The sequence below is a fragment of the Diadema antillarum genome, unplaced genomic scaffold (genome assembly GCF_040938485.1).
Source record: "Diadema antillarum isolate AM-2024a unplaced genomic scaffold, OU_Dant_1.0 scf00000128, whole genome shotgun sequence".
Lineage (NCBI taxonomy): Eukaryota > Metazoa > Echinodermata > Echinoidea > Diadematoida > Diadematidae > Diadema > Diadema antillarum.
Window position 1 is genome coordinate 7106684 of NW_027271017.1, and position 25348 is coordinate 7132031.

At 38.3% G+C, this 25348-nt stretch overlaps 2 protein-coding genes across 2 annotated transcripts; one reads left to right on the forward strand and one right to left on the reverse strand.

Annotated features, from left to right (window-relative positions):
* Positions 1-9460: 9460 nt before the first annotated feature.
* Positions 9461-15471, reverse strand: LOC139720448 (mannosyl-oligosaccharide glucosidase-like). Its single transcript, XM_071631806.1, has 2 exons — positions 14657-15471; positions 9461-11382 (listed from the first exon to the last, which is right to left on the reverse strand). The coding sequence occupies exons 1-2, from the start codon at positions 15308-15310 to the stop codon at positions 9481-9483; spliced, it is 2556 nt and encodes an 851-aa protein (XP_071487907.1). The 5' UTR covers positions 15311-15471; the 3' UTR covers positions 9461-9480.
* Positions 15472-19538: 4067 nt separating this feature from the next.
* LOC139720449 (PWWP domain-containing protein 2A-like) lies at positions 19539-24581 on the forward strand. Its single transcript, XM_071631807.1, has 2 exons — positions 19539-19791; positions 22532-24581. The coding sequence occupies exons 1-2, from the start codon at positions 19559-19561 to the stop codon at positions 24105-24107; spliced, it is 1809 nt and encodes a 602-aa protein (XP_071487908.1). The 5' UTR covers positions 19539-19558; the 3' UTR covers positions 24108-24581.
* The last annotated feature ends 767 nt before the right edge of the window (positions 24582-25348 follow it).

A 25348-nucleotide genomic window follows, 5' to 3' on the forward strand; every position in this document is an offset into this window, starting at 1 on the left:
CTTCTTCATTGACAGAAATTATCTATTGTCTATTATTTATGTATTATTTCATCAGAAAAAAAAAATGGGTTCAAGGTGTTATTTACTTTTATTTATTACTTGCTGTTTGTATTTATACAATGCGTTTCTTTCAAAACAGCATTGCCTATAATTGTGCAGTAAATGTCTGTTTTACACTGAAATGTTTTTTTTTTTTTAAATTCAGAGCCTTATTTAAATTAGGCATGCATCAAACTACCAATATCCTTTAGAGCTGCAATAGATTAAAAAAAAACCCCAATTATATAGTAGTCTTCAATCGTAGCTGTAGGAAACTAAAAATAAAGAAAAAATACTTTTATGAATCTTCTGTGCGTATGCATTTTCCATTGAAATCAGAGGTAAAAGCTGTACTCTTATAGAGCTGAGATGAAAAAAAAAATCCCTTTGTGTGTCAGAAATGCACACTACAATGTAGTGTGTAAAATTCACTGCAATGCTGTACAAGAGGTTGCTGTAGCAAACACACCAACAAAAGTAAACTCACCCCTCCCATTTATGTCTGACCCTGAAAATGACATTTTAAGCTGAAAGAATCCAAATATGTGTATGCAATTTGCAATATTAGTGTTGTATACTTTTGAACAAAAAAAAAAAATGAAGTGCAAACAAAAAAAATAAACTGATGAATGGCACTATTCAGGGACAGACTGGAAAGTTGTCATCAATACCTGTATTTTTTTTTAAACGAGAAAAAATTACCACTTAAAAGGCATGTTTTCTGCTTTTAATGTTGCCATGATTGCGTTCATCACATTCTTATGATATACCAGAGTGAGATCCATGTCCATTTTCAAGAGAGCTGGGGGGCATTTTACGAAGCATTTTGTCCGACAAAGTCGTTGGACAAATTTGCTCTCAGCCAATCAGATGCAAGGATTTTGGTAGCTTGTAACAGTTTGTCAGAAAAATACCCGACCCAAACGCTTCATGAAATGCCCCCCAGAAATCTCTTCCTTTTAGGGAGACAGGCATCACAGGCCTTGTCATACCTTGTGGTTTGCGCAAATGAGAAGTGCAGGCAAATCACTAGTATATCTCTAGAATGAGTAACGGGATCATTGTACGCTCATTTATTTACTCGTTTATGCATATGTCATTTGTTTGTCTGGACTACACTTCATGCTGGCTTCCAGCCATCAATTTTGTGCATTCTATAAGTTTTTTTGAATTTGCATGCTTGTTAAAATATCCTCTCTGAATTATGTACATGTACCTGCCCATGTGGTGTCTCTCAACAAAATTTAGTTAGTGTAAATAACTAAAATGAATTAAAAGTAAGTGTCCATAACTCCAAGAGCAAATGGCAGTCTTTGTTGTTTTGTTTAGCTGAAAAAAAAAAGTTATTACTCATCCATTCTGTGTGTGTGTTTTGTGTGTATGTGTGTGTGTGTGTGTGGGGGGGGGGTGTTCATGACCAAGATCATCTTTTGAGTGGTGGTGTGATCTTTGAATGATATATTGCTCATGTGGATGATCAAATGCAAAAAAAAAAAAATACTCAGTATTTGTGTTTTCAAGAAATCAAGCAACAAAAATACAATTTCTGTGCAGAAGTCTGTTTGGGCTGTTTTCTTGCTAGATGCCCTATGGACTGTTCAATAAACACACATTATACAAACCTGGGGGAGACTGAAGGTTAGAAATGACCTGAAAATGACTTTGACATTGACAGGGAGAGATAGAACATGCACACAAGTAGTTGATAATGCTATTTGTTTGATAACTAATACCATCTAATTCTGGTTATCGAAGGGAAGGTCAGTCACACATGTCTATCAAGGGCTGCTCTCTATTTCACACAATGCAGGGGCAGGGCTAAAATTCATGACAAGAACACTTTTGTAAAGGAAACTAGTTGTTGGTTGTGGGGCTGAAATATGCCATGCCATGTGAAACAAGATTTTTGTTTATTTTTTTTTTAGGGCATTAGGGCATACATTTTTTTTCCTTCTAAACAATGTGAATGGAGAGAGAGAGACACATCAGGAAAAGAGAGCAGGAGTTGGACATTTATGATTGTTTTTACACCTGTCAGTTTGTCGTTTGCCTTGAAACATCAAGAGTGGAGAGTCAGTTATGTGTTTACAATATCATCCAGTAACCAAAATATAGAAATTAAGCTCTAGAAATCATTGCATAGCCAAATTGATCAAGATATATTTCTGATTTAAAAAAAATATATACTTGTACAAGCAATACATTGTACATGGATTGACAAATAATGTCTGTTTAGCATGATACTGGTATGTGCAAACATTGCGTATCTTGACCCAACTTTAGCAGCATTAAACAAATAATGCTACAAACAAGAAAGAATATAGGCATTTGGAGCAAAATCTCAGTTATATGATCAAATCCTTATTAGGCTCACTTAAAGGGACATTCCAGACGATTTTCATAATTTCACATCATGTAGTAAATAAATTGACAACTCCATGTATAGATTTTTGGAATTTATGGTGGTTCTTGAGCCGAGAAACAATACTTTGAAAAACCTTAAACAAATTACACTGAACAAGGATGATGACATAGGAGGTTCACATATTCAAGAAATGTAGCAGTGTAATTCCATTACAATACCACTTGCTTGCGAGTTCACCTGTGTATAATCTATGCATGCCTTCTTCTTTTGTTCTGCTTCCTTGAGCCCCAACATGTTTTACTCATGCATTCTTTTGGTGACTCTGCTATGTCATCATCCTTGTTCATTGCAATTTGTTCTAAATTTTGAAAATATTCTTATTCTTCATCCCAATTATCACAAATTCTGAAACCCTGTCCTCAGTATAACTTATTTATAGTTGTTCAAATGTAAAAATCTGAAAATCGTCCGGAAGTCTCCTTTAAGATGGTGCATGAATGTGTCTGTGTCTGTGTGCGTGCATGAATGGAGTGTGCTTTGGTGTTTATTGTACTGTAATGTATTGTGAAGTGCTAGGAGGAGTCTGTTAAAAAGTTCATAACAATGCCTCTTGTGTACTTGATGAGGGTCAATTAAAAGATATCGGGACCCAAGAGTACCAAACATGGAGTACAATACATTGTATTTGGAAGTAAAGGTCAAGAATTGATATTGTACGACAGACACCCCAAGGCATCATTACACTCTACTACAAAATATCTACTGCAGTGCCATAACCAACTACAATAGATTGGAATCTTTTATAAAGAGGTCGGATGTAACAAACCAGGGCCCTATTTCATAAAGCTGTTCGTAAAGTTACGAACGACTTAAGAATGACTGGTGATCAATTCTGATGTGCTATACATATGAGAATTTCCATAATTCAGCACAAGAACTGATCACCAATCGTTCTTGAGTCGTTTGTAACTTTACGAACAGCTTTATGAAACACTCCCCTGGTGATTTTGTAGGTACCAATTGTTTATATTTCTTTGTGTTTTGTATCCTGATACAGAGACTCCAACCCTCCCACTTTCGACGGGAGATCTCCCGAAAGTCCACTTTTGCAAAATCTCCCGTTCTCCCGTCTGAAATTTAATTTCTCGCCCTGGCTCTGTGTCTCCCGTTTGAAATGATTTCTTACTTTCTGTCTTTGTATGTTGAAAAATAAGCCTGTAGACAGCACGAGAGTGGCATCAAGAACTCTAATTATTAAAGTTTCCAGGGCCCAAACGGGCCCTGGACCCCGGCCACAAGGAACTTTACGCTCGTGATATGCACTTCCCGCACATCAAGTTGGAGTGTCCCGTTTGCTAGGGGTTTCAGGCGGGAGAATCTCCAGATCAGAAGGTGCTTGGGGTTGGAGTCTCTGCTGATATAGTGAGAAACCAGATATAACAAGGTATAGTTGTCATGGTTCTTAGGTCCTTATAATAAAGAAGGAGCTTCAACGCTCCTTGGTAATAATAAGGTTCCACTGTACATTAATTCTGACCCCCAGTTTCTTGGGGATAAACTATACATGCGATATACTGTCAATGTAATATATATTTAGTGAGTCTGATTTTTAGCGAATTGGGACTTCCTGACAATTTTGCGAGTGGTTAAATTTGCGATTGTGGAGGTACAGTACTAAATGGAGAGATGTGCACGTCACATTCATGCCGGTATCAGAGTTAATATTTTTGCATGTTTTTGAATTAGCGAATAGCACCCGACTCTCGAAATTTGCGAAAATAAAAACCTGAAATAATTGGGACTTGTAAGTCAAGCTCAAGAGTGGTTAAGTCCGCAAAAGAGAGCTATATAGTTACAGAATGAAATGTGAGCACTTTTCCTTTCAGTTAAAACTTAGCGATATTCTACCTTGTACAGCGCATTAGTGTTTGCACAGAAAATACTTCTACAAGTTGTTTCATTTTCCAAATACATTGTACTGGTACCAGTTGACTCCGGATATTTTTGAAAATAGAACACTATGATATACCATGTATAGAGTACAATACAAAATAATAACATGGTTATTACTGTGCACAGCAAATTTTGACATCCATATTCTAAATTTGAGGAAAATGAGTCAAATATTTGCTTGAGTCTTTGCATGGACAGATAATGCTTCACTCACAAAATCATTGATTTGCCCGCATCATAACTCATAATGACTACTGTAAAACAAGAAATGTTCGTGTGCATTTTAACTTCACAAATTTCGCAGGGAATCAAGATTCTCAAAATTAAAATGCACGCAAAAGTTCTTTCCACACTATAATGCATCGGATGCCAGTGGTGATTCGCGAAAATTTCATGCCATGAAAAAGGTGTCGGCTACAATTTAGAAAAATTTCGTGCCAGGAATATTTCTTGCTTGCAAAACATTACCTGCGAAATGGTGACACGACATTTGCTCCTGCCACAATTGCTCCGGTCTTATTTTCTCAGAGAACATAAGGTTAGGGTAAGGGTTGTAATAGGGTTTTGGGTTTTAATTTGACAGGAGATTAGTATTAGGGCTAGGCTTATATTTGTGGGTAGAATTTATGTTTGGCTTTGCGTGCAGATACATGTATGTCATGGGAGCAATTATCGCAAGAGCAAATGTCATGGAACCGAAGTTACCATCCCTCCTCTCACTTTTTATCATCAGTCAGCCTTTCTCTGCCTCCACTTCGTCTGCTCATGTGGAGTCAGCTGACCGTACAACAGTCTCAGATTACATTAATTTGATAGGATACAGTGTAGTGCAGTCATTTTGATGAGCAACTGATATGTCACTGTTACACACAAAAAATTATTCCAAGCATGCTGCGGATACAATCTAGAAGTTTGACCAAGTTTATTACAGATGTGTACACACTGGCCTGAATTCCAGAAAAAAGGACAAATTTATGATGCTTAATGATACCACATTCTTTTTATCTATTGAATGCAACATATATCTGTAAAAATCTAAATAACATGCAAATGTTCTCGCTTTTATGGAGAAAAAAAAAACGAAGAAATCAATGGCAAAGTCCTAAAATTCATTTCCTTAAATTTCATAAAACACATCAAAAAAAATCTATATTTATGACTTCTTCAGAACAGCGATGAATTCAAAATATGGTATACATTTGTTGACAAGTAGAATTCTAGGAATTTTAATCTGCACATTGCATCACAAAGAGTCTTCTCTTGTGGATTATAGAGTTGAACATAGTGTAACCGTACAAGAAAAATGTCAACTGAGAAGGTGATACCATAATACATTTCGCCCTTTGTTTACAAAACCAACATTTTATTGGGGGAAAAAATCCGTATTTAAAGTACACAAAGTATCTACAGACAAATGGCATATTGGCATACTGAAATTTGGTATCTGGAAAGTCTGCTTTGTAAGTTTATCTTGTATCACATCCACAAGGAACTGAGGATCAATTTACAGCATCTACAGTACATTTAAAAATGTTTCCCTACTTACAATGTACACTATTACAGTTACAGTTAAAATCTGTCAGTCTTATGCTTCAAGACTATCTTCCTCTTAATGGGCTGGGCATAATATTAGATATAATTTCCCTTCAAAATACATTGTCAAGGCTCGAAATTGAATTCATACAATCTTTTTTCTGTTCGTGTAAACAATCTTTCTTTCTTTTGTTATTGTTAGCAACAATTCTCTATTGGTCCATTCTGAAGGACTGGAACTGCCTTAAACAGTTGATTGCAGTCATTACCACACTGTCCCCTGATCAATGCTGCCTTGAGAAACGCAACTGAAACTTTCTCCAGGAGAGTCATTCAGCAAAGTACACTGCACAAGGAAATGCATTCACTTTGGACTTGCCTCCACAACAACTTACACCCGCATAAATGTGTGGATATATTCTGGTCATTAGCAGGGATTCTATGGTGCAATGGTTAAATTCATAAAGAGACCGCCATTTCTCTTAACAAACTCCAATCACAGTCTCGTCAGTGATCCATCCAACCATTTCTTGTGGTATATATGAAAAAAAAAGTTCACATACTTGCATAAGTATGTGCTTGCAGATGTATTTTCTTCAGCAAGTTTGTGTGGATTCTAAAGGCTCCGATGATCTTCCTATTTTGTTTGACCAACAGCAAGAAATTTTCATGTGAGCTGAGCTTCTAATGCTCGTCAACACTAATGACATTACACAAACTGTAATTTACGTACTACATCTTTGGAGTCGATGTGTCCATCTCTGTCATTATCGAGGGCAACTTACTCATGAAATTACCTGACATTTTACCGTAGCTACCTCTTTTAAGTATTATGTGAAGATAACCACCCTCTTACCATCAAGATAGGCTACGTGTACATGTACTTGCATCAAGGGGATACAGAACCAGCTTGAGGTTTGTCATAGCGAAGTCAAGCTGTGAAAAGCATGCACATGCTGGCGAACAATTTGAGTCAGCCTGATGCTCTGCCCCATGCCTGGATGCCAGATAAGATCATATCTACCTCTTATAACCTTCATACATCCACTTTCATCATACATCATCTCACATGATTATACATCTATTTTTTTTTCTGTGAAATGTGGTACAATCTACAAATATAATATACAGCACTCAAATATGCCTGTGAATGGTTACAGAATACATGCCCATTTTATATAACAACTTAAAATACCAACAACAAAAAATGAAATTGCACAAATGCAGCAGCTTATCATTTGGGGAAAAAGTTGAGGTATCAAAAGAGAGAATGAGAGAGAGAGAGAGAGAGAAAATGAAAATATTCCAGCTCAGGTCATGATATATTCCTTGTTTACTACAAACAAAACCAGTGAACAATTCAGACTGGATTGTGAGAATTTTTCTGTTTTCATTATAATAAAATCTTCTTAAGATGGAAAAAGTAACTATAAAGTGAAATAACAACAATTTTACTGGTAAAAAAACCTCTCGTACTATTGAAATCTTGTTGTACATGTACAATGTATGTCCATTATAGCATTATTCACCTGTACACAATAACGAGCAGTGTACTGTAAAACGAGGAATGTGCGCGTGCATTTTAATTTCACAAATTTCGCCAGCATTCGTGAAATTAAGATGCACGCAAAAGTTCTTGCCTACACAATATGCATTGGACGCCAGTGGCAATTCGAAAAAATTTCATGCCACGAGAAAGGTCTTCGGCTCCAATTCGCGAAATTTTCACGCCGCGAATATATCGTGTTTTACAGTATAAAGAATCAAGAACTGAATGCAAAGGTGTAGGAGCTTTTGAACACTGCATTCATAGATACGTGGAACAGTCTCATCAAACTCAAAACTTAAATATATATTTCCATTTGACTGCGAAGTCTCTGGATTCAACACTGTGATGGTGATTCCATCAACCTGTGATCTTCCATTCCAACGGATAAACCCATTCCTCTCACATGTACGGTTTAATGATGTCTAGTACTGGATATACATGTATGTGACCAATTTTGGACCAATACTGTGATCTATTTCACATAGCAATAGGGCAATTTGAGTGGGGATGGGTAGGGTTTGTAGAGGAGAGACATGAACTCAAATTCCTAAGATCAAATTCACTGCAGAACAATATCCTTCCTGATGAAAAGGATGTATGTTGAAAGTCAACAAAATTTTAAATGCAAACAAGAAATGAAGCGTCTTCAATCTATACCATACACATTCTGCACTTAAAAGCAATCTGTCTGGAAAACTGAGAAAAAAACCCCAAAGAATGCAGAACAGCACATGACTAGTCTCAAAGGAATTCTATACTGTATACCCAGGTCCAGTATGCATGTTATTTTGAAGCACCTTAAAGGAACTACTAATATGCAATGCAAATGCATGTTGACTTGTGTTAATTCATGATACCCTCAACACCACTTATAATTTGTATATGGCCAAATGAATATCTACATACTTGCCGTGTATTTCATAATAATTTTTGACTATTTTTCTTCAGATTACTTAGATATGCCCACAAAAAAAACCTTCCAAACTAAGATTCTGCCAGTTTCATCATCTGTCAATCATTGTTTAAGTACTAATATGATTAACAATAAGACATTGAAATGCACTTTCATTAAACTGAGCATAGTAACTTACATATTTCCACGTTACTAATACGACTGACAAAAGATTTGAACATACTCAAGTAATCTGCAGAAAAACAGCAGAAAAATTACTATAGAATACGTGTACTGTAGATACATGTATTTAGATACTCACTTAGCCACAAAAGTGATATTAAGGGTATCATAAATCAACATGATCATCAACTTGCATTTGCATTACATGGTTCCTGTAAAGCATGTCCCTTCACAAGATTTTGTATCGACACCAACGGCTGCCATGAATTTAGTTGTTGATTGTCTTGAGCTGCACAACCTCAAGAGTGATATAGTTGACAGGGAGTAGAGAGAAATAGGTTGGATGCTATACAAGGTGTCACAAAACATGTTGACTTTTAATATCACGAATGTGAAATGCATTTCAGAAAATTCTCGCATGAACCATGGCTTCTCTATGTGCCATGCACCTAAACTTTGAAATACTGTACCACCACAATATCTATAACACTGATTAAGAATTTGTGTGCAAGCACGCAGTATGTCGTATTTCTGCAAAACACTACGCTTTACTTGATTCCACTGTATTTTCGAAGTTTGCTGATTTGCCACACAACAGATAGTGTGATTTTGAAAAAAATTCCATCCTTCTCATTTTTTTTTTGAGAAGATTTTATCATCATTATTACCCTGTATTTGGACTCACTACAACTCATAGACACACAGCATGATCAAATTGGAATTCCCACGATACGACTGACTTGGCATTGCTCTTAACATCAGAGCTATCTCATAGAGTGACTATCCTCCATTCCTGTACAATTCAATGTGAAACTGAAAGTTTTATAGTCAAATTTCTCTGTTGACACAATTCTAAAATGGCACGGCCTGCAAGTAGGTCACGTCCACGCTAATATTTCACAAGTTTTCAGGGTAAGCATGATCACAAAGACACAACACACTCGTGAGATCCTTGTCAAAATATTATTAATAAGTCTCTGACATCATCAACACTACAAGAGCTGACCATCCTGTGAATGGGTGTGACCCTTGACCTTTGCCAGACACATCATTATAATTCTCCCAAATATAGCCCGACTTCTGATATTGCTTGATGATATTTGAGACAATGTTTTCTCGCAGCTCAGAGTACATCTGCCCAGCAGTGTCCGAGTACGGGCCAGGCACGTTGGCATAGTGATGTAAGGCACGTACAGCCAGGTAGTTCATGTTTATCCACACAGCCCCTCGCCAGTACGGGGGATCGTGTTCTGTATTGTGCTTCATATAGAGTGGATCTGATTTTGACAATGAGCGCAGCCCATAGCTGGTCCACAGCAGGTCAGGGTTCTTCATGTCTGTTAGTGTCTTGCCCAGTTTTTCTGAGCTGGGGTCCAGAATCTGCAGAAGAAAAGGAAAGAGACTGACATAGCCAAAGGAGTTGACAAATTTGTTCGTCGGCCCAGTTTTGGATTTGACGACACGCACCATCTCCTGTGGAGGAGGTGGGCGAGGTTTTCCTGGCACTGGTGGCGGGGGTCTGGGGCGCTCGAGCACTACACGAGACGAGTGGTTTCCAAAGTCACTGAACATCTTTGCCTTTGGCGACCAGTGTAACTTCTCAAGCAAGGCATTGTCGGTGAGAACTTGGTAGGTCTTCTCATACTCCTGATATGGTGCACCGATGGTCTTTCCAATCTCTATCATGACGCTAGATGCCAAAGCCATCCAGCAGCGCAAGTCGATATGACGCTCCTCATCGGATGGATGGGAGGCTCGTGGCGAATCATCCAACCCCGACGTGAGAGTCTTGGGATTTAACTCCCGGTTGGTTGTCGCATCCCGCCCCCTCCACCGATACGAGGTGGGCAGTGGCCCCTGCTGTGTGGTGTTGAACCATTGAAACCACTTGTCCAGTCGCGGGTAGATGTGCTTCAGGAATGTTTGGAACTCTTCGCGGGGTATGACTGCTGACTGGCCTCGTAAAATGGACTGAAGTGGTAAGAAGAGTGTGGGTGGATTGGCATTGGAGTTGTACTGCACAACAAATTCGGCAGGCACTTTGCTTCGTGCTTCCGCATCGAGAATCTGTTCCCTTGGTATCCAACCATCTGCATTCATGAGATCCAGCCAATGTCCAATGATATCTGTGCTGATGTATGGGTCCCACTTGCTGATTAGAAGATTGTGGAATCCCTCATCCCAGAGAAAGCCCCTTGGAAAGAATGACCTAGAAGGCACTGCAGTGTACAGCGGGGCTTCCCAATAAGGCACTGGTTCAGAATTGTACTTGGACCGAACAACCGACCGACCGTAGAAGTAACCGATACCACCAATCATATTACTCAGAGCTGCTCTCGCAAAGCCGACCTCAGCTGATGAGTAACCAGCTTTTGTCAGGCCAAACTTTTGTTCAAAATTCTGATGGAATACATCACTATATTGCTGAATTAAGTTTGTCAATTCCTCTCCTGCAAGCTGAACTGCTCTTCTCTTATTGCTCCCTGACTCAAACGCCACATCCATGATGTAGGGTGGCTTGACTGCCACATGATAGACTACAATATTTGCCTTCTTATCTGGCGAGGCTGCAATAGTCTGCGAATCTTCACCTACGAGGCCAATGAGCTGAGTTTTCTTCTTGTAAGTATAGTATCTCATTCTCTGTAGGACCAGATCTTTAATTGCATGGAGACCTGGAGTATAGGATGCTAGATATGTGTTCATCCTCACCCGATGTGGCTGAGGGAACTTGAGAGAAAATCGACCAAGCTCCTTGCTGATTCCTTCAATGCCTTGTAGCTGTTCACCATAAAGCACAGGTTCCAGGGTTCCCTGACCGTCCAGTGCAAAGTAGAACATGAGACCTAGCACACTTTTTTCATTAGTCTATAAGAGAAGAGAGAGAGAGAGAAATAAAAGATGAATAAGCATTGACACTGATACTCCCATATACATGGTATCAATATGCCCCATCTTTGTACCAGATCTGTGAGTTTGTAAGTTCCTTATACCAGGCCTTTATATTGGTGTTGTCAAAACAATTTAATGCCACAGAAACATTGGTGTACTATATGAAAAAAAACCAGAGAATTGTAAAAATGTAATTGAAAAAAGAGAAAGTGAAAACTGCTACAATAGCCAGCTCTAATAAGTTTGTTTCTTAAGCTAACTGCTATATAAAAACTGTAGGATTCTAAATTCTGAGTAGGTTTAAACACCTAGTTTCAAGTGAGGAGTTGACAAACTAAAATTATTTGTACAATACCCTACAACAAGTCATGAAGACCATCTTGACAAACAAATTTGTTTGCCATATGTTCCAGTACATGATGTCTTGATTCCTCGGAATTAAAAACATGTGAAACTCTTCTTACCAGGCCAAGCGCGAAAACATTAGTAGCGCGAAAATATCCACTTTTACAGTAGTTTCTATCCAATTATTTTGACAATAACTTATGGGCAATTCCGTGAAAAATGTTACCCGAGGGTGGAAAAATGAAACTCAAGAAACAACTTTGTTTTACCCTGGAAAGTATTCAGGAAGGGTCATATCAAACTGATATGATGAAAAAATTTGGTACAATATGGAAAAAATATAATTTTTTAGGTATTGAAATCGTGTGTTTTTTCTAAGACATTGCAGAAAAATTCAGTATAATTTGCATGTAATTCTTCTGAAGTAGAAATTTTCCCTATAAAATGACTTTCAGGCAACCATTTTTATGCTATGATAAAGCTAATGACTCATTTTTACATCATCCTCCTTGATATCAAAAGAAAATAATTCTTTCTTAAAAGATGAGCATTTCAATTTTTTGAATTTCCACCTCTTTCAAAGTGTAATGTCCGTAACGTTTTAGATGTAAATGTTCTTGTAACACACTGTGTTTTGGTCTAATTTTGTTCTAAATTCAAATGCAAAGCTAAAATGTGATATCACACAACATATCCACTCAGTTTTTCGGGAACCTGCATAATTCCTTTTAAAAAGCGTTACGGACATTACATAACTAATGCGTTACGGACATTACACATTTGTGGCAAAAGTATTAGCTACATATGATTATTAGGAATAGCTTGGATTCTACCCTACAATATTGATATACTGTCACAATGAATGCCCTAGCCCTTGCATGAAAATTGATTTGGGACTTTACTCAGCAACAAGTGCAGTGTTTCAACAAGGTTTTGACTAATCTTCTGCATTCCTCTACAATCTTATTTCTTGTGTCTACTTATTTCTCCCATGAAATATGTGTACATGGATGCAAGCTATCTTACAGCAACAGCATATCAAGTTGAGTAATTATACTATGATGGCAAGAATGTATGTTAAAACATTGTTAAAGAAGAGAAACAGTCAAAAACATCTCTGGACAAGGCCTTTTACACAATGTATGGTCAGTTGTGGTCTGACTTGTCTGTTAAGGAAATACAGTCCAACCTCAAGTTCTAACCATGTCGTGAACGGTAGCCATCTGGATAAAATGATATTGCTGGATAAGGGAGATAGTATGCTCATGCATGACACTTGTAAGCAAATTGTGTAGGATATTATTAATTGACTATTCAATATTATAGTTTACATGAAAATTTCATGTTTTATTATTCAATAATGTGGAAATCAAATGGAATGTGAATGAAATACACTTCCTCATTATTCCTTCTAGCAACAGTATTTTGGTTGTTAGAAATATAATGTTGTACCATAGCGATTAACATTTATGTCCTAAATCACAATTACCTTGTAAAGAATAAAAAAGTGATACGTACTTTTAGTCATATTTTGCACCGAATTATGCAAAAAAAAATTATGTGCCAGTCCATATCTGGATGATAGAGCAATCCAGAAAAGTGATTGCTGGATAACTGAGGTTGGACTTTATGTAATGAGGATAGTCCATCGATTATGAAATTTCTGAAAAGACAAGGATTCATGAATATTTCTTTGAGTGTAGTGAAGGAGAGCCATTTTTAGAACAGGATGGAATCATTAGGATTAGACCCTCTCCAACAATTGGTCAAGAACACCTTTCTTGCTTCCAAGGTGATTGATTTGGAAGCAGAATAAACAATATTCTCCAAAACAGACTTTTCTGACCCTGGAAAAGACTGTTGTACTTCAACAAACTGTTGGGGGAAAAAGAAAGTAAAACTAAACATTCATTGTGTAAAAATACATACTGAGCATTTGTTGAACCATTATTTTATTTGATTTTGATTATGCATTAGTTTTGATTAAAATAAAAGTTGTTTATTCGTGCAGAGTTATGCTCAGTGATGGCTATGTAGATGTGAATAAAAAGTGTAATGTCCGTAACATTTCTTTAAAATTACATTTTGAGTAATTAAAAGTTTGAATATCATAATAGAAAGTCAAAAGGCTGATCTATATGTTATTTATAGATCATAACTTTATTGCAGGCATTAAGTAAGTTGATTAAATTCCAATATGATAGAAAAGTCAACAAATTGTTAAAGTAGGGGTCCATACTGACCAAATAGTCCTCAAATTGGCAACTCCTGAAATAAAAAATCTCCTGAAAGGGCTATAGTAGCATTGTCCAATGTGTATTGATTACCATCCAAGTGAAAAGGATAAAAAATATTAATACTTGCATGTGACTCCTGCCACTAAATGAAAGTGGACAAATCTGTAATGTCCGTAACGCTTAGAATGTAATGTCCGTAACACCACAATTATGGCTATAGGAGGTACATGTGCCATCTGTTTCACTAAATTTGATTTTATTTTCTTTAAACATTTCTTTACCTTTCAATTTATTCCTACATTGGTCTAATTATGTGCTTAAACTCACAGACTTTTCAATGGTTGTATAGGCATGCAAAAAATCATGTCCAAAAAATGTAATGTCCGTAACGGCCAACATTTTATGCAGCAAGTACCATATGATGTGGTGAAATGGATTGAAATTTTCACTGTTTATGATTTAGCCTCATATGTGAGTGATTCCACTGTATGAGTTCAGAATGAAAATATTTTGTTATCTTAATGACCTTTTAAAGTTGCAAATTTTGTCTGAAATGTAATGTCCGTAACGCTGGAACTGCCCTTATGGTTAAAAAAAAGAAAAGAATACAGTCATGTGAGCCCGACTTGTTTACCTAAAAACGTCCTTGACACCTATCGCACACTTACAGAATTCACACCATCTTTGTATCTAACTGATATGGACGCAGACCAGTCTCCCCCATTCTTGCCACCTCCTCTCTTGGCAAAAGCTGTTTTGATCTGCAGGGGTCCGTCGATGATTTCCTGAATTCCAAAGTTAACACCATCGTGTTCCAACCATCCATACCTCTCTAAGCCATCCCCTTGCTCGCAAGAGTGCCTAAGTTTGATATCTCGATTTGGTGCACTTGGATTCTGCTGGAACCACATCAGTCCAGCGACTGGAGATTTTGGTGAGCGGGTCTTCACGCCGAAGTACACACCAGGCCGGTAGGTGCCCCAGAATCGCCCGGGATTCCTGGCAGCCGAGCTTGCGTCGTCCGCTATGGTTCGCGGAACACTCAGCGGCGTTGTGACTGCTGATCGAAGAACATGCTGGTACCACATGTACATCAGCGGTACTAAAACAAGCAACGATGAAAAAAGAAACATAGTGAAGTTTCTCGAAGCAGATGGAGGTGCATCTTTGCGAGATTTGATCCCGTTTCCTTTTGAATTTTCTCGCGAACCACCAGGCTTAGCGTTAGCTGTAGAATCAGCAAAGCGCTGGCGAGGTGTCGCCTGTCCCGCCTTTCCTCCCCCTCGTTGACGAATTTGTCTCTGACCGCCTAAGTTTGCCATTGTACTTCTAAACTAGTCGTGCACCATGAGCTGTGGGTCATCACACAAGTTGTCCTTTGTGGGCTATCTATATTGTTTCCTGTCGTTTCTTGACCTTATGACAGCCATAAAGAGCAGCTCTGGTCGTGTCCAAGCCAGAGTCCAAACACTTCACAAGATGACATCCGTTCATAAACCGAGCGGACTACGTGTACGTTGTACGTGGTGCATCCCCGTCGCTGTTATGTTGACGTTGAGTTCATGTGCATGCTGTGCATCTGTCGAGTGGCGTGAACTGGTAGTCTCTATGCAGTCGTCTTGACTAGCATGCTTGTAACGAAACAGACAAATGACCCAGCTGCACCAGTAAGCAGGGTAAATGTGGATTTCAATTTCAATTATTTGCGTAACAAACTTAATATTTAAACTGTACGCATTTTAATGATCCGTTTGAGCATGATTTTGGCTGCGTATGTGAAAATACAGATCAACAAAGTCTGCTAGAGAGGCTATTAGTTCATTCTGGAAGTGCTTGCCTGGGGTCCGTTTTCATGTTCAGTGTCATCACATACAAGTAATACTAAAAGTCCTTACATAAAGCTCAGAATGGCCAAAGTCGCTCATATACTAGTATAGCTATGAGAGACTTTGAGAGAGAAGTAATATCCACTCATAAAGTCTTTCATAAGTGTCTTATGAGCAAAAAGTCTCTCACATCTCTCACAAGACTTTCATGAAACGGCGGACCAACGAAGTGAGCGACGTCCACGCATTGTTTTGAGACCAGGAAGGGAAAATAGGAGGAAAATTATAGAGTAAAAGAACCAGAAATCCTTACAGAATTATAACGCTAAGACTTGTTTAAACGTCATAAGAGAGCTACATGGTATTATGATATCAGTTCAGAGATAACATCTACTGTAAAACACTATATTTTCGCGGCAGGTTATGGAAAGTACGTGCAGTGATTCGTTGTAAATCGCTTGTCGTAGATGACGCTCTTTATATTTCATGATTGTCACTAGTTGACCATTCTCGAAAGAGACTTTGTTCGACATTCGGGTACTTTGTACTAGGTATAGTACAGGTACTTCCAACCGATCTAATTCATCTGCGCGACCCGTGCATAGGTAGCTGTGTTAACATTCAGGTGAATCGCAGTATGTTAGTTGATCTGAACTTTAATTGAATAAGACAACAACATATGTAGTAAGATAACATTAGAACGGTGCAACTGGTATGATCAGTATTATTGTACATCAAACACAAGAAGGAGAGATCTAGGAATCTGAACTAAAGGTTTACAGAAAAATAAGATGATTCTGTAGACCACTTAAATTTTATTTGGATTGCAGTTACTGCATAGTGGTTTATATCCATTTGTCAAAATAAGAATAAAATTAATGACAATACAAGGTAATGCCATAATCACTTATCAAGTTAGATTTTGTGTGATATATATGAACAGTTTGTTCGCAAAAACGATAAATCCATATTTGCCAAATGGAGATATTTGCGATTAAAGGGAAAAAAATAAAGAGAATAATAAGAAAATTTTTGCTTCTTTTGACCATAACTTTAAAAATGTACCTTTATATGAAGAGTTTGTTCGCAAAAACCGATAAGTCCATATTTGCCAAATGGAGATATTTGCGATTAAAGGTCAAGAAAAATAGAGAGAATAATGAGAAAATTTTTGTTTCTTTTGACCATAACTTCAAAAATGTACCTTTATATTTAGTGACCAATATATCATTTAAAAGGTATTATTTTGTACTTTATGACAGAGACCGTACTTCAAAATCTTCAAAAATGGACTTTTCGGTTTTTGCGAACAAACTCTTCATATGTAGTGACCAATATATCATTTAAAAGGTATTATTTTGTGCTTTGTGACAGAGACCGTACTTCAAAATCTTCAAAAATGGACTTATCAGTTTTTTTTTTTTGCCAGTTCAAATTTGTTTCTTTACACTATTGGTATGTACAGTCTTAAAAGCCATATAAAGGCTTTCTCATGTAGATTCCCTTTTTCATGAGTACATGTATTGTGTACTTTGTGCCGATTTGTACAGTACATATATCAATACTTTGTGTTAAGTTGTTTTATTTGTATTTTATTTATGTGTTTTTTTATCCTTGTTGAATGATGGAAATGAAATGAAATGAAATGAAGTTGCTGACAAGTATGATTATCATATGATTTATTTATGACTGGTTAGAATATCAAGGGGAAGAATATAAAAGAAAAATAGATGGACGGAAATGATATATGTCACATGGTGATTTGTATATTATTGTTGCAATGGTGTATTCTAGTCTATTTCAAGTGGAAATTTTCCATAGTTATATGAATCACTTTTAGTCACTATAATCATTGAATAATTCAGATTGTGCGATCTAGCCTACTTGATAAGTCACTTTAATTGCTGCAAATGAAGAGTTTGTTTGCTAAAACCGATAAGTCCATGTTTGCCAAATGGAGATATTTGCGATTAAAGGTCAAGAAAAATAAAGAGAATAATAAGAAAATTTTTGCTTCTTTTGACCATAATTTCAAAAATGTATCTTTGTATGTAGTGACCAATATGTCATTTATAAGGTATTATTTTGTACTTTATGACAGAGACCATACTTCAAAATCTTCAAAAATGGACTTATCGGTTTTTGCAAACAAACTCTTCAAATCATTGCATTAAGATGCATTCAATTTTACCAACTTACTCTCTAAAAAAATATCGAGTGAAAATATTCACTCTTAAAGGAGTGAATACAAAAAAGAGTGAATTTAGAGTGAAATTGGAGTGAATTTTTAGTGAAAATGTTTATTTTCACTCATTTTGGAGTGACCTCAAGGATCACTCGAAGATTTTGGAGTGATCCCTGAGGTCACTCTAAAACGAGTGAAAATTAACATTTTCACTTAAAATTCACTCCAATTTCACTCTAAATTCACTCTTTTTTGTATTCACTCCTTTAAGAGTGAATATTTTCACTCTACTTTTTTTAGAGAGTATACCTCCATGCCAAATGTTTGAGAAATTTACAAAGTTTGTCAACATGTATGCTTTCAGATGCTTGTGCATGGGTATTATACTTCTCAAAGTTTTGTTGTTGTTGTTGTTGTTTGGTTGTGGATACATGATCCTGCTTTAAGTTTCAACATTTTTGCATCAATTAATGGCAGAAGTTGTTGGGGCTATGGATACACCTGTAGAAATCACCCAGACCAAAACCGAAGGCGCATTTTGTAATAAAAAAGGTATTTTCAAAATCTATTTTCATTGCTTTTAAATGTCATAAACAAATGATGACGTACAAGAAAAAGAAGAAAAAAAACCCCACCAATACACCTATTTGTCTTTAATGTATACACGCACAATCACAGTGTGTATACTGTATGAGTTACTTGCAATTCAGACAGCTTGAGTGGGCATGTTTCCTATAATGCTGTCATAAATTTAATATTCGTAACAAGTGAGCAAAAGTAGAATTTTTCATATCATTTTCCCAGTGAGTGTGTCATGAACTTAAATTTTAAGTCACTTCTTTTGTATTGTATGAAGCATATTATTTTTCAACAGAAATTAAAACCTACACATTCATTTGTGATATTGTTTCACATAATAACTTTCTGAAAACTGACCAGGTATTTTTAGCAATCCCTCACTGAGATGGAAGTTAAATTATCAAATCATGATTTGATAACGATGAACATTTTGTACACGAATGAACATGAGTTAACTCTGTTTCCCCCTCCCACCACCTAAATCATCAATTTGGATATTTTCTTTTTTCTATAATCAGTGTCAGCGCGCACTTGAAGGTAGGGACAAAAACTTTTAAGACGATCCCTGCCCTTAACATCGCTGTAGGTATGCTGTGGTATAATGGTACATATTCGAGGTATAAACATTGCAATTCACAGAGCATTCTTGCTCTGAGACGAAGTAAACCTCTGTAATTGTTGTTGCAACAGGATCCTGAATAATATCTCTAACATTTTCATATCAGTTTTCTTGCCAGAATTGTGAAAATCATACATTTCATCACAAATGTTTTTCTCTCAGCTCGAGCACATTTTGACAGGTAGCGACTTCCATCGTGCTGCAGCTGATGCATATAATTACGCATGCGCAGTATGTGCTCTACCGCTTTTTCCCTTGTTCTCGACTTGCACCGTGGGCATGGGGCCGGGGAGAACCCGTGCCGTTGTTGTCAATAGCGCGAGTACTAAAATCGCGTCGTGTTTCTGATGCATGATAATGTATGCTGACTCGGCTGCCGCCGCATAAAGCCATCCACGGAGAAAAGCTGGCTGCTACATGCATGATAGCGGCATCGGAGGAGCCCAAAATGGCTTCTCAAGTAATGGCGGAATGTCCGAAAGTGGGCTCGATTCTGCCCGTGGAAGTCGAGCAGGCACTTCCAGATCTGCTGATGGTGACCTTGAAGTCAGGCAGCAGAGTTTTTCGAGGAGTTTTGCTCGATGCACACTCGGGGTAAGTGGCATTTTAGAACCGAAACAACCCGAGCCAATCGACAAAAGTAATTGGTGATGGCTGTCAAAACATTAGGAGCTGTCAAATTTGGTTTATCTAAAGTGTTTCTTTGTTTCAGCATAAAGGTTGTAGAACTCCATTTAGAACAGGAATAAGTTACTGTAACACCGTAAAAGCCAGCTTTAGGATACTGTTACAGTCTTTCTGCTAGAATTTCAAAATTTTGTCATAGACATGGTAGTACAAAATGCAGCAAGAAAGCACATCCACAGACTGCAGTCTTTTGGTCTAGAGAGTAGACCTATTGACAAATAAACAAAAATGCATTTTAACTATTGATTTTTAGTGATATTTATTTGAAACTAGAGAGCCAATTTTAGTAAGCAGTCTTCTATGCTGCCAGACTTTTGGGTTTTTTGTGATGAAGTATTTACGAGATGATTTTAAATTACTATGTGTGCAGAATGAATTATATTCAACAATTGTCAGCAATTGAAGGGTGGCAATCTGCTGACACTAGTGCATTGCCAATGACCAAAACATAGGAGGCAACCTCAAAATGGGAATGAAAATTTAAAAACTTTTGATTATAAATATGCTTTAGATCGAAGTACTAAAGCAGTATCAATGATTATATGATCCCGATAAAAATCATGAGAGTTGCCTAAAACTGATGATCGAGGAGTAATTTATTGGGAATTTGATTTAGAGTCTTGTAGAAAGTTATAATGAAGTGCTGATGGTACATAATTTCACAAACAAAAAAAAAGAAAGATGTACCGGTATTTGTTTTGGTAGTGTGGCGGAGGTTATGATTGTATTATTTGTGACTAATATTTGTTTCCCTTATTTTTTAGATTTATTTTCAGACAGGGCAAAACTGCTTGGATCATCCCGTTTTGCTGACGCTCGTCACACTACAGACTTCTGAAATTGATTTATTTTGTACAGCAGGTGTACAGATGGGCAGTTTTTGTCTGCGTTCCACTCTTCAATTTTGGGCTGTGCATGGAGGCAGACACAGAGTGCAGAAACTACATGTATCATATCTATAGGCATCTTGGGTCGTAGTATCCAAGTCACACAGTTTCATATGTCATCTTCCAACAGTTGCACACTATAGACTTCCAAATACAGCTGCCACTAATGAGTAATGTTTCTTTCTTATGTTTAGCATATTGTGCAGTTTGTATTTGTTTTTGTTTCTTTGGTGTAACAATGCTTAAAACAATCCTTCAAGTATTTTGTGAGAATTTCCATTTTTTTATATTCTTTTTTTTTTTCACCTGACATTAGACAAGATATTAGAAGGAGACCAGTGTCTGGTAAGATTTCTCACCCTCAGGAAAAAAAACAAACCAAAAAACAATTAGTTCAGCTCTAGTGATGTGTCATATTACCAGAAGGAAGGCAGTACAAAACATGTAAAATACTTGATTTCTGTCAAAAATATTTAAAGGAACCCTTCTGTTTGTAATTATTTGGGAGCCCATTTTCAGCTTCTTCTTAAAAAAAAAAAAAATGGTCAAATTTGTCACCAAATGTGGCATGCATACACAAAGGCACCTTGCTAGTCCCAGATGGTCTAAGAATCTCTTTAAAAAAACAAAAAGCAAAACAAAACAAAAGCTTCTATAAAAGCAGAAGTGATAGAGCTAAAATGCTATTGGTACAGTTACTGTATGTTCGTTTGTGACTGCATTTTCAAGTTTGTTTATGTCCGGTCCAATTGTGCCCCTGTTTTTAGCTTGGGGGGGGGGGGGGGGGGGGGGGGGGATGGGGGGTGGGGGGTGGGGGGGGTCAACTTTCCCATTTCATCTTCTTGAAACTACATAGTCAAATTTGTCAATAAACTTGGCAGGCATTATCACTATGGTGATAGAAATGATATACACAAATGGATACCATGTCCCCCATGGGGGGGGGGGGGGTCAACTTTCCCATTTCATCTTCTTGAAACTACATAGTCAAATTTGTCAATAAACTTGGCAGGCATTATCACTATGGTGATAGAAATGATATACACAAATGGATACCATGTCCCCCATCTCACCCCCCCCCCCCCCCCCTACCCAAAAAAAAAAAAAAAAGAAGAAAAAAAAGAGAGCTCTGAGTAAATTTATGAGATAGTATACTTTCATTTTATTTATTTATTTTATTTTTTTTTTTATTATTCATGCAGGATCCAGGGATGGCTTCTTCGGACTGGTACCTAATTTGGGCCAATTGTTTCATTTTGATCTTTTTTAAAGTGCATGGTCAAATTTTCTGTGACATGATATACAAGTAGACACCATGCCCCATGGAGGTCCCCAAAGGCCCCATCCCCAGTTTACAATATTCTTCTTAAATGGTAATAGTCTGCAAGAATGCATGAAAGGCAAACTTGCGATACTTGGGTAAGCGCTAGGCCCCTGGGTCTCTTGTTTGAAGTTGCATTATATTTGGGAACTCTTTGCAGTTTAAACTTCAAAGTAGCCATATACCAGGAATGTTTTAGCATATTCTCTGATTATGAAACCAGTCCTGTAGACTTATTCCTGTATATACATGGACATGTAGCAATGGGGTACAATTTTTTTATGACCAGAGTGTTGTATGTTTTTATGTCTACTCAAGTGATTCCCTTCTACTACAGTAACTCAAAATATTTAATACCATTGGTAGACTGCAACAATAGTGATACTCAGTCAGTTCATCAATGCACATATTGAGTTGTTTTCCTATTCTTCACCACCAGGGTATGTCCACTGGGGATACCAGATGCAGCTAGTCTCGGTTCCAGGCTGAACAAAGAATTTGGAGTGTCGGTCACAGACACAGTCATCCTCCCAAAGGAAGACCCAGGAATGGGGGATCCAGCAACTAAGGTGGAGAATTCCGCGCTGAGTTTTCGTCAGTCGTACTTCCAGAATATGCCCCTGCCGCCCGCAAGGCCCCTGCTGTTTGGCAAGAAGGACAAGACGCCAGAAATCAAACCAAAGACAATAAGTCACGGAAGGTCGAGGCAGTTCAGGCTCAGACCTCGGCAACTGTTGTGCAGCAACTGTAAGGGGCCGTGCTCGGGGCCAAAGGCAAAGACTGCCCACAATAACAAACTCAACAACAAGGGTGGTCTGAAGAAAAGGAAAGCAGACTCCTCCAGTGAAGTTGTTGTGAGAAAAAAGCCAAAGCCAGAACCGAGGCCGCCGGTAACAAACGGTGGGCCAGCCCAGGTGCGTCCAAACCCGAGAGTGGTGCTTCCCTGTCCTATTAGTACTCCAAGGCCAGAGAGTAAGTCGTCAAAGAAAACCAGTCCTGCGATAAAGATCTCCTATGCAACTCCAGGCAAAGGCCAGCGGCTGGTTGTTCGCATACCGCCGCGATCAAACAATTTTAAGGAAGGTTCAGTTTCAAGTACAACTGTGTCTAAGACCAAGAAGAGAATACTGACTGTACCTTTATCCCCTCTCTCGACTGTGAGTAAGCATAACATTGAACCTCAAAAGAGACCTCGTGTCAATGGACTGCACACAAATTCAACAGAGCACCGACGTATAAGGATCGTCAAAACTAAGGGAACTTATTCAATACCCTCAGACAATCTACCTGTCAGAACTTACGGCCCCGTACCAGTGGCACAGCCCAAGCTGGTCAATGGAAATAGCAAATTGACTGCCAATGTCATAGTGAAACCTATCTCATTGGTCAACGGATACAGATCCCTAGGTCAGACGCACAAGAAGGAGAGTTTGTCTGTCTTAAATGTCTTGCCACACCTCGATAACAGTGATGCTGCCAGCGATTGCTCTTCTGTTACAACTACGAGCAGGAGTTCTGGGAAAGGTGGTAGGAAGAAACGAAATGGGTCTCTCAACAACAACAACTCTGAATGTGACTTTGACTCTGATACATCCCTGATGGACACAGATCGCGGGAAGACGCTGAAGAAGGATGACAGCGTGCACAAGAAAAACGTCACCAAGAGCATCCTTCCAGGAGGACGGACGGTGTGCATCGGGGACATTGTCTGGGGGAAGATCATCGGCTTCCCGTGGTGGCCTGGCCGCATCGTCCAGATCATAGTCACCCGCAACCCTGATGGGAGCATCTCGTCGCAGGAAGCCCAGATCACCTGGTTCGCCTCCCGTTCCATCTCCTTCATGCCTCTCACCAAGCTGCCGCCATTTTTGGGAGAGTTCAAACAGCGCTATGACAAGAAGCGGAAAGGCCTGTACAAGGAGGCGGTCGCCCTGGCAACCAAGGCAGCGGAGGCACTGTCTAGTGAAGTACGCGAACTTCATACTATGTTTGAAACACCACTTACTAAATCCTAACACGAGGTGAGTCATAACAGCATCATCTACTAACCCATATATTTTTCATGCTGTCATAGAACCCACAAAAATATGAGTTGAGGAAATGCTAGCAGTCTTAGTAAATGTCTAAACCTGTCGTGTGTAACTATACTTTCATTTTGCTGTCATCGATCAAGCTTGATGATTATACTCACTTCTTTTGTTGTAAGTTTCTCCATTTAAAGCAGAATCTGAAAGCTTTTTAGAGTGTAAGGCCACATCCTGCTGAGGTGACCTGTGACCCCCACCCTCTCTGTCCACTGAGCTCCAGCTGGTTTGAGGCATGCCAACCGAACAAGAACTCTGTTCTTTCCCGAGGCCTGTTGCAGTAATGAAAGGTAAGAAGCTTGAAAGAAATCATCACACACAACTGTTACACAATTATATTACCAAGTCTGGCATGACAAGCATTTCTCTTTCGTTTTTGTCATTTGTTTGTATTTTCCTCATTTGTGTTCTGTTTCACCCCTTGTTTGTGTAAAAATGATTCAAAGCAGCCTTTAGAAAAAAAAGAATTAATAATGAAGTCTAAACCACTTCCTTTCCGAATGAAAGAGTATCATGAGAAGAAATGCACACAGTGTAGCTGCAAGGAACAGTGCCTGGCCAACATGAGATTTCTCTATAGATCCTTTAATAGCGAGCTTTAGATCTGCAACGCGAACACTAAGACAATACATCTGATCACGCATGTCCTGATGACACCTTCAGGTTAGCGTCGCAGATTTACGAGTGGGAAACCGCATAACTTGATCTTTGACGCAGGTACAAATGTGCATCCTCGGGATAGGACGCGAATAGCTTGAATTGAACGATAGGATTTCCTCAACGTTTAGCGAATCGCAGTATAGCAAAGTCTTCGATTTTCTTTATACCATCTCTCGTTTATGAAAAGTGAACAGCCCTTTAGCAAAAAAAGCATGTAATACATTCTGATGCTTGTCATAAGTGTGCTTGAAATCCTCATACTTTGACAGTTTGAGCAGCGAGTACTTAAATTAGTACCTTAAGGGTATACATCACAAATCGTTTTGTCTTATTGGCGATGACCTTGAAAGTGCAGCTGAAAATCACAAAGACTATATACAATGTACAGTAGGGCTTGGGGCCAAAGGCCGTGCTAAAGGCTGGGCCAAGGGCCGGACCCAAGCCCTAAGCCTGAGGCTGGGGGCTCAAGGGGGCCTGAGGCCCAGGAGACCAGGGGCCCATGGCCAGGGGCC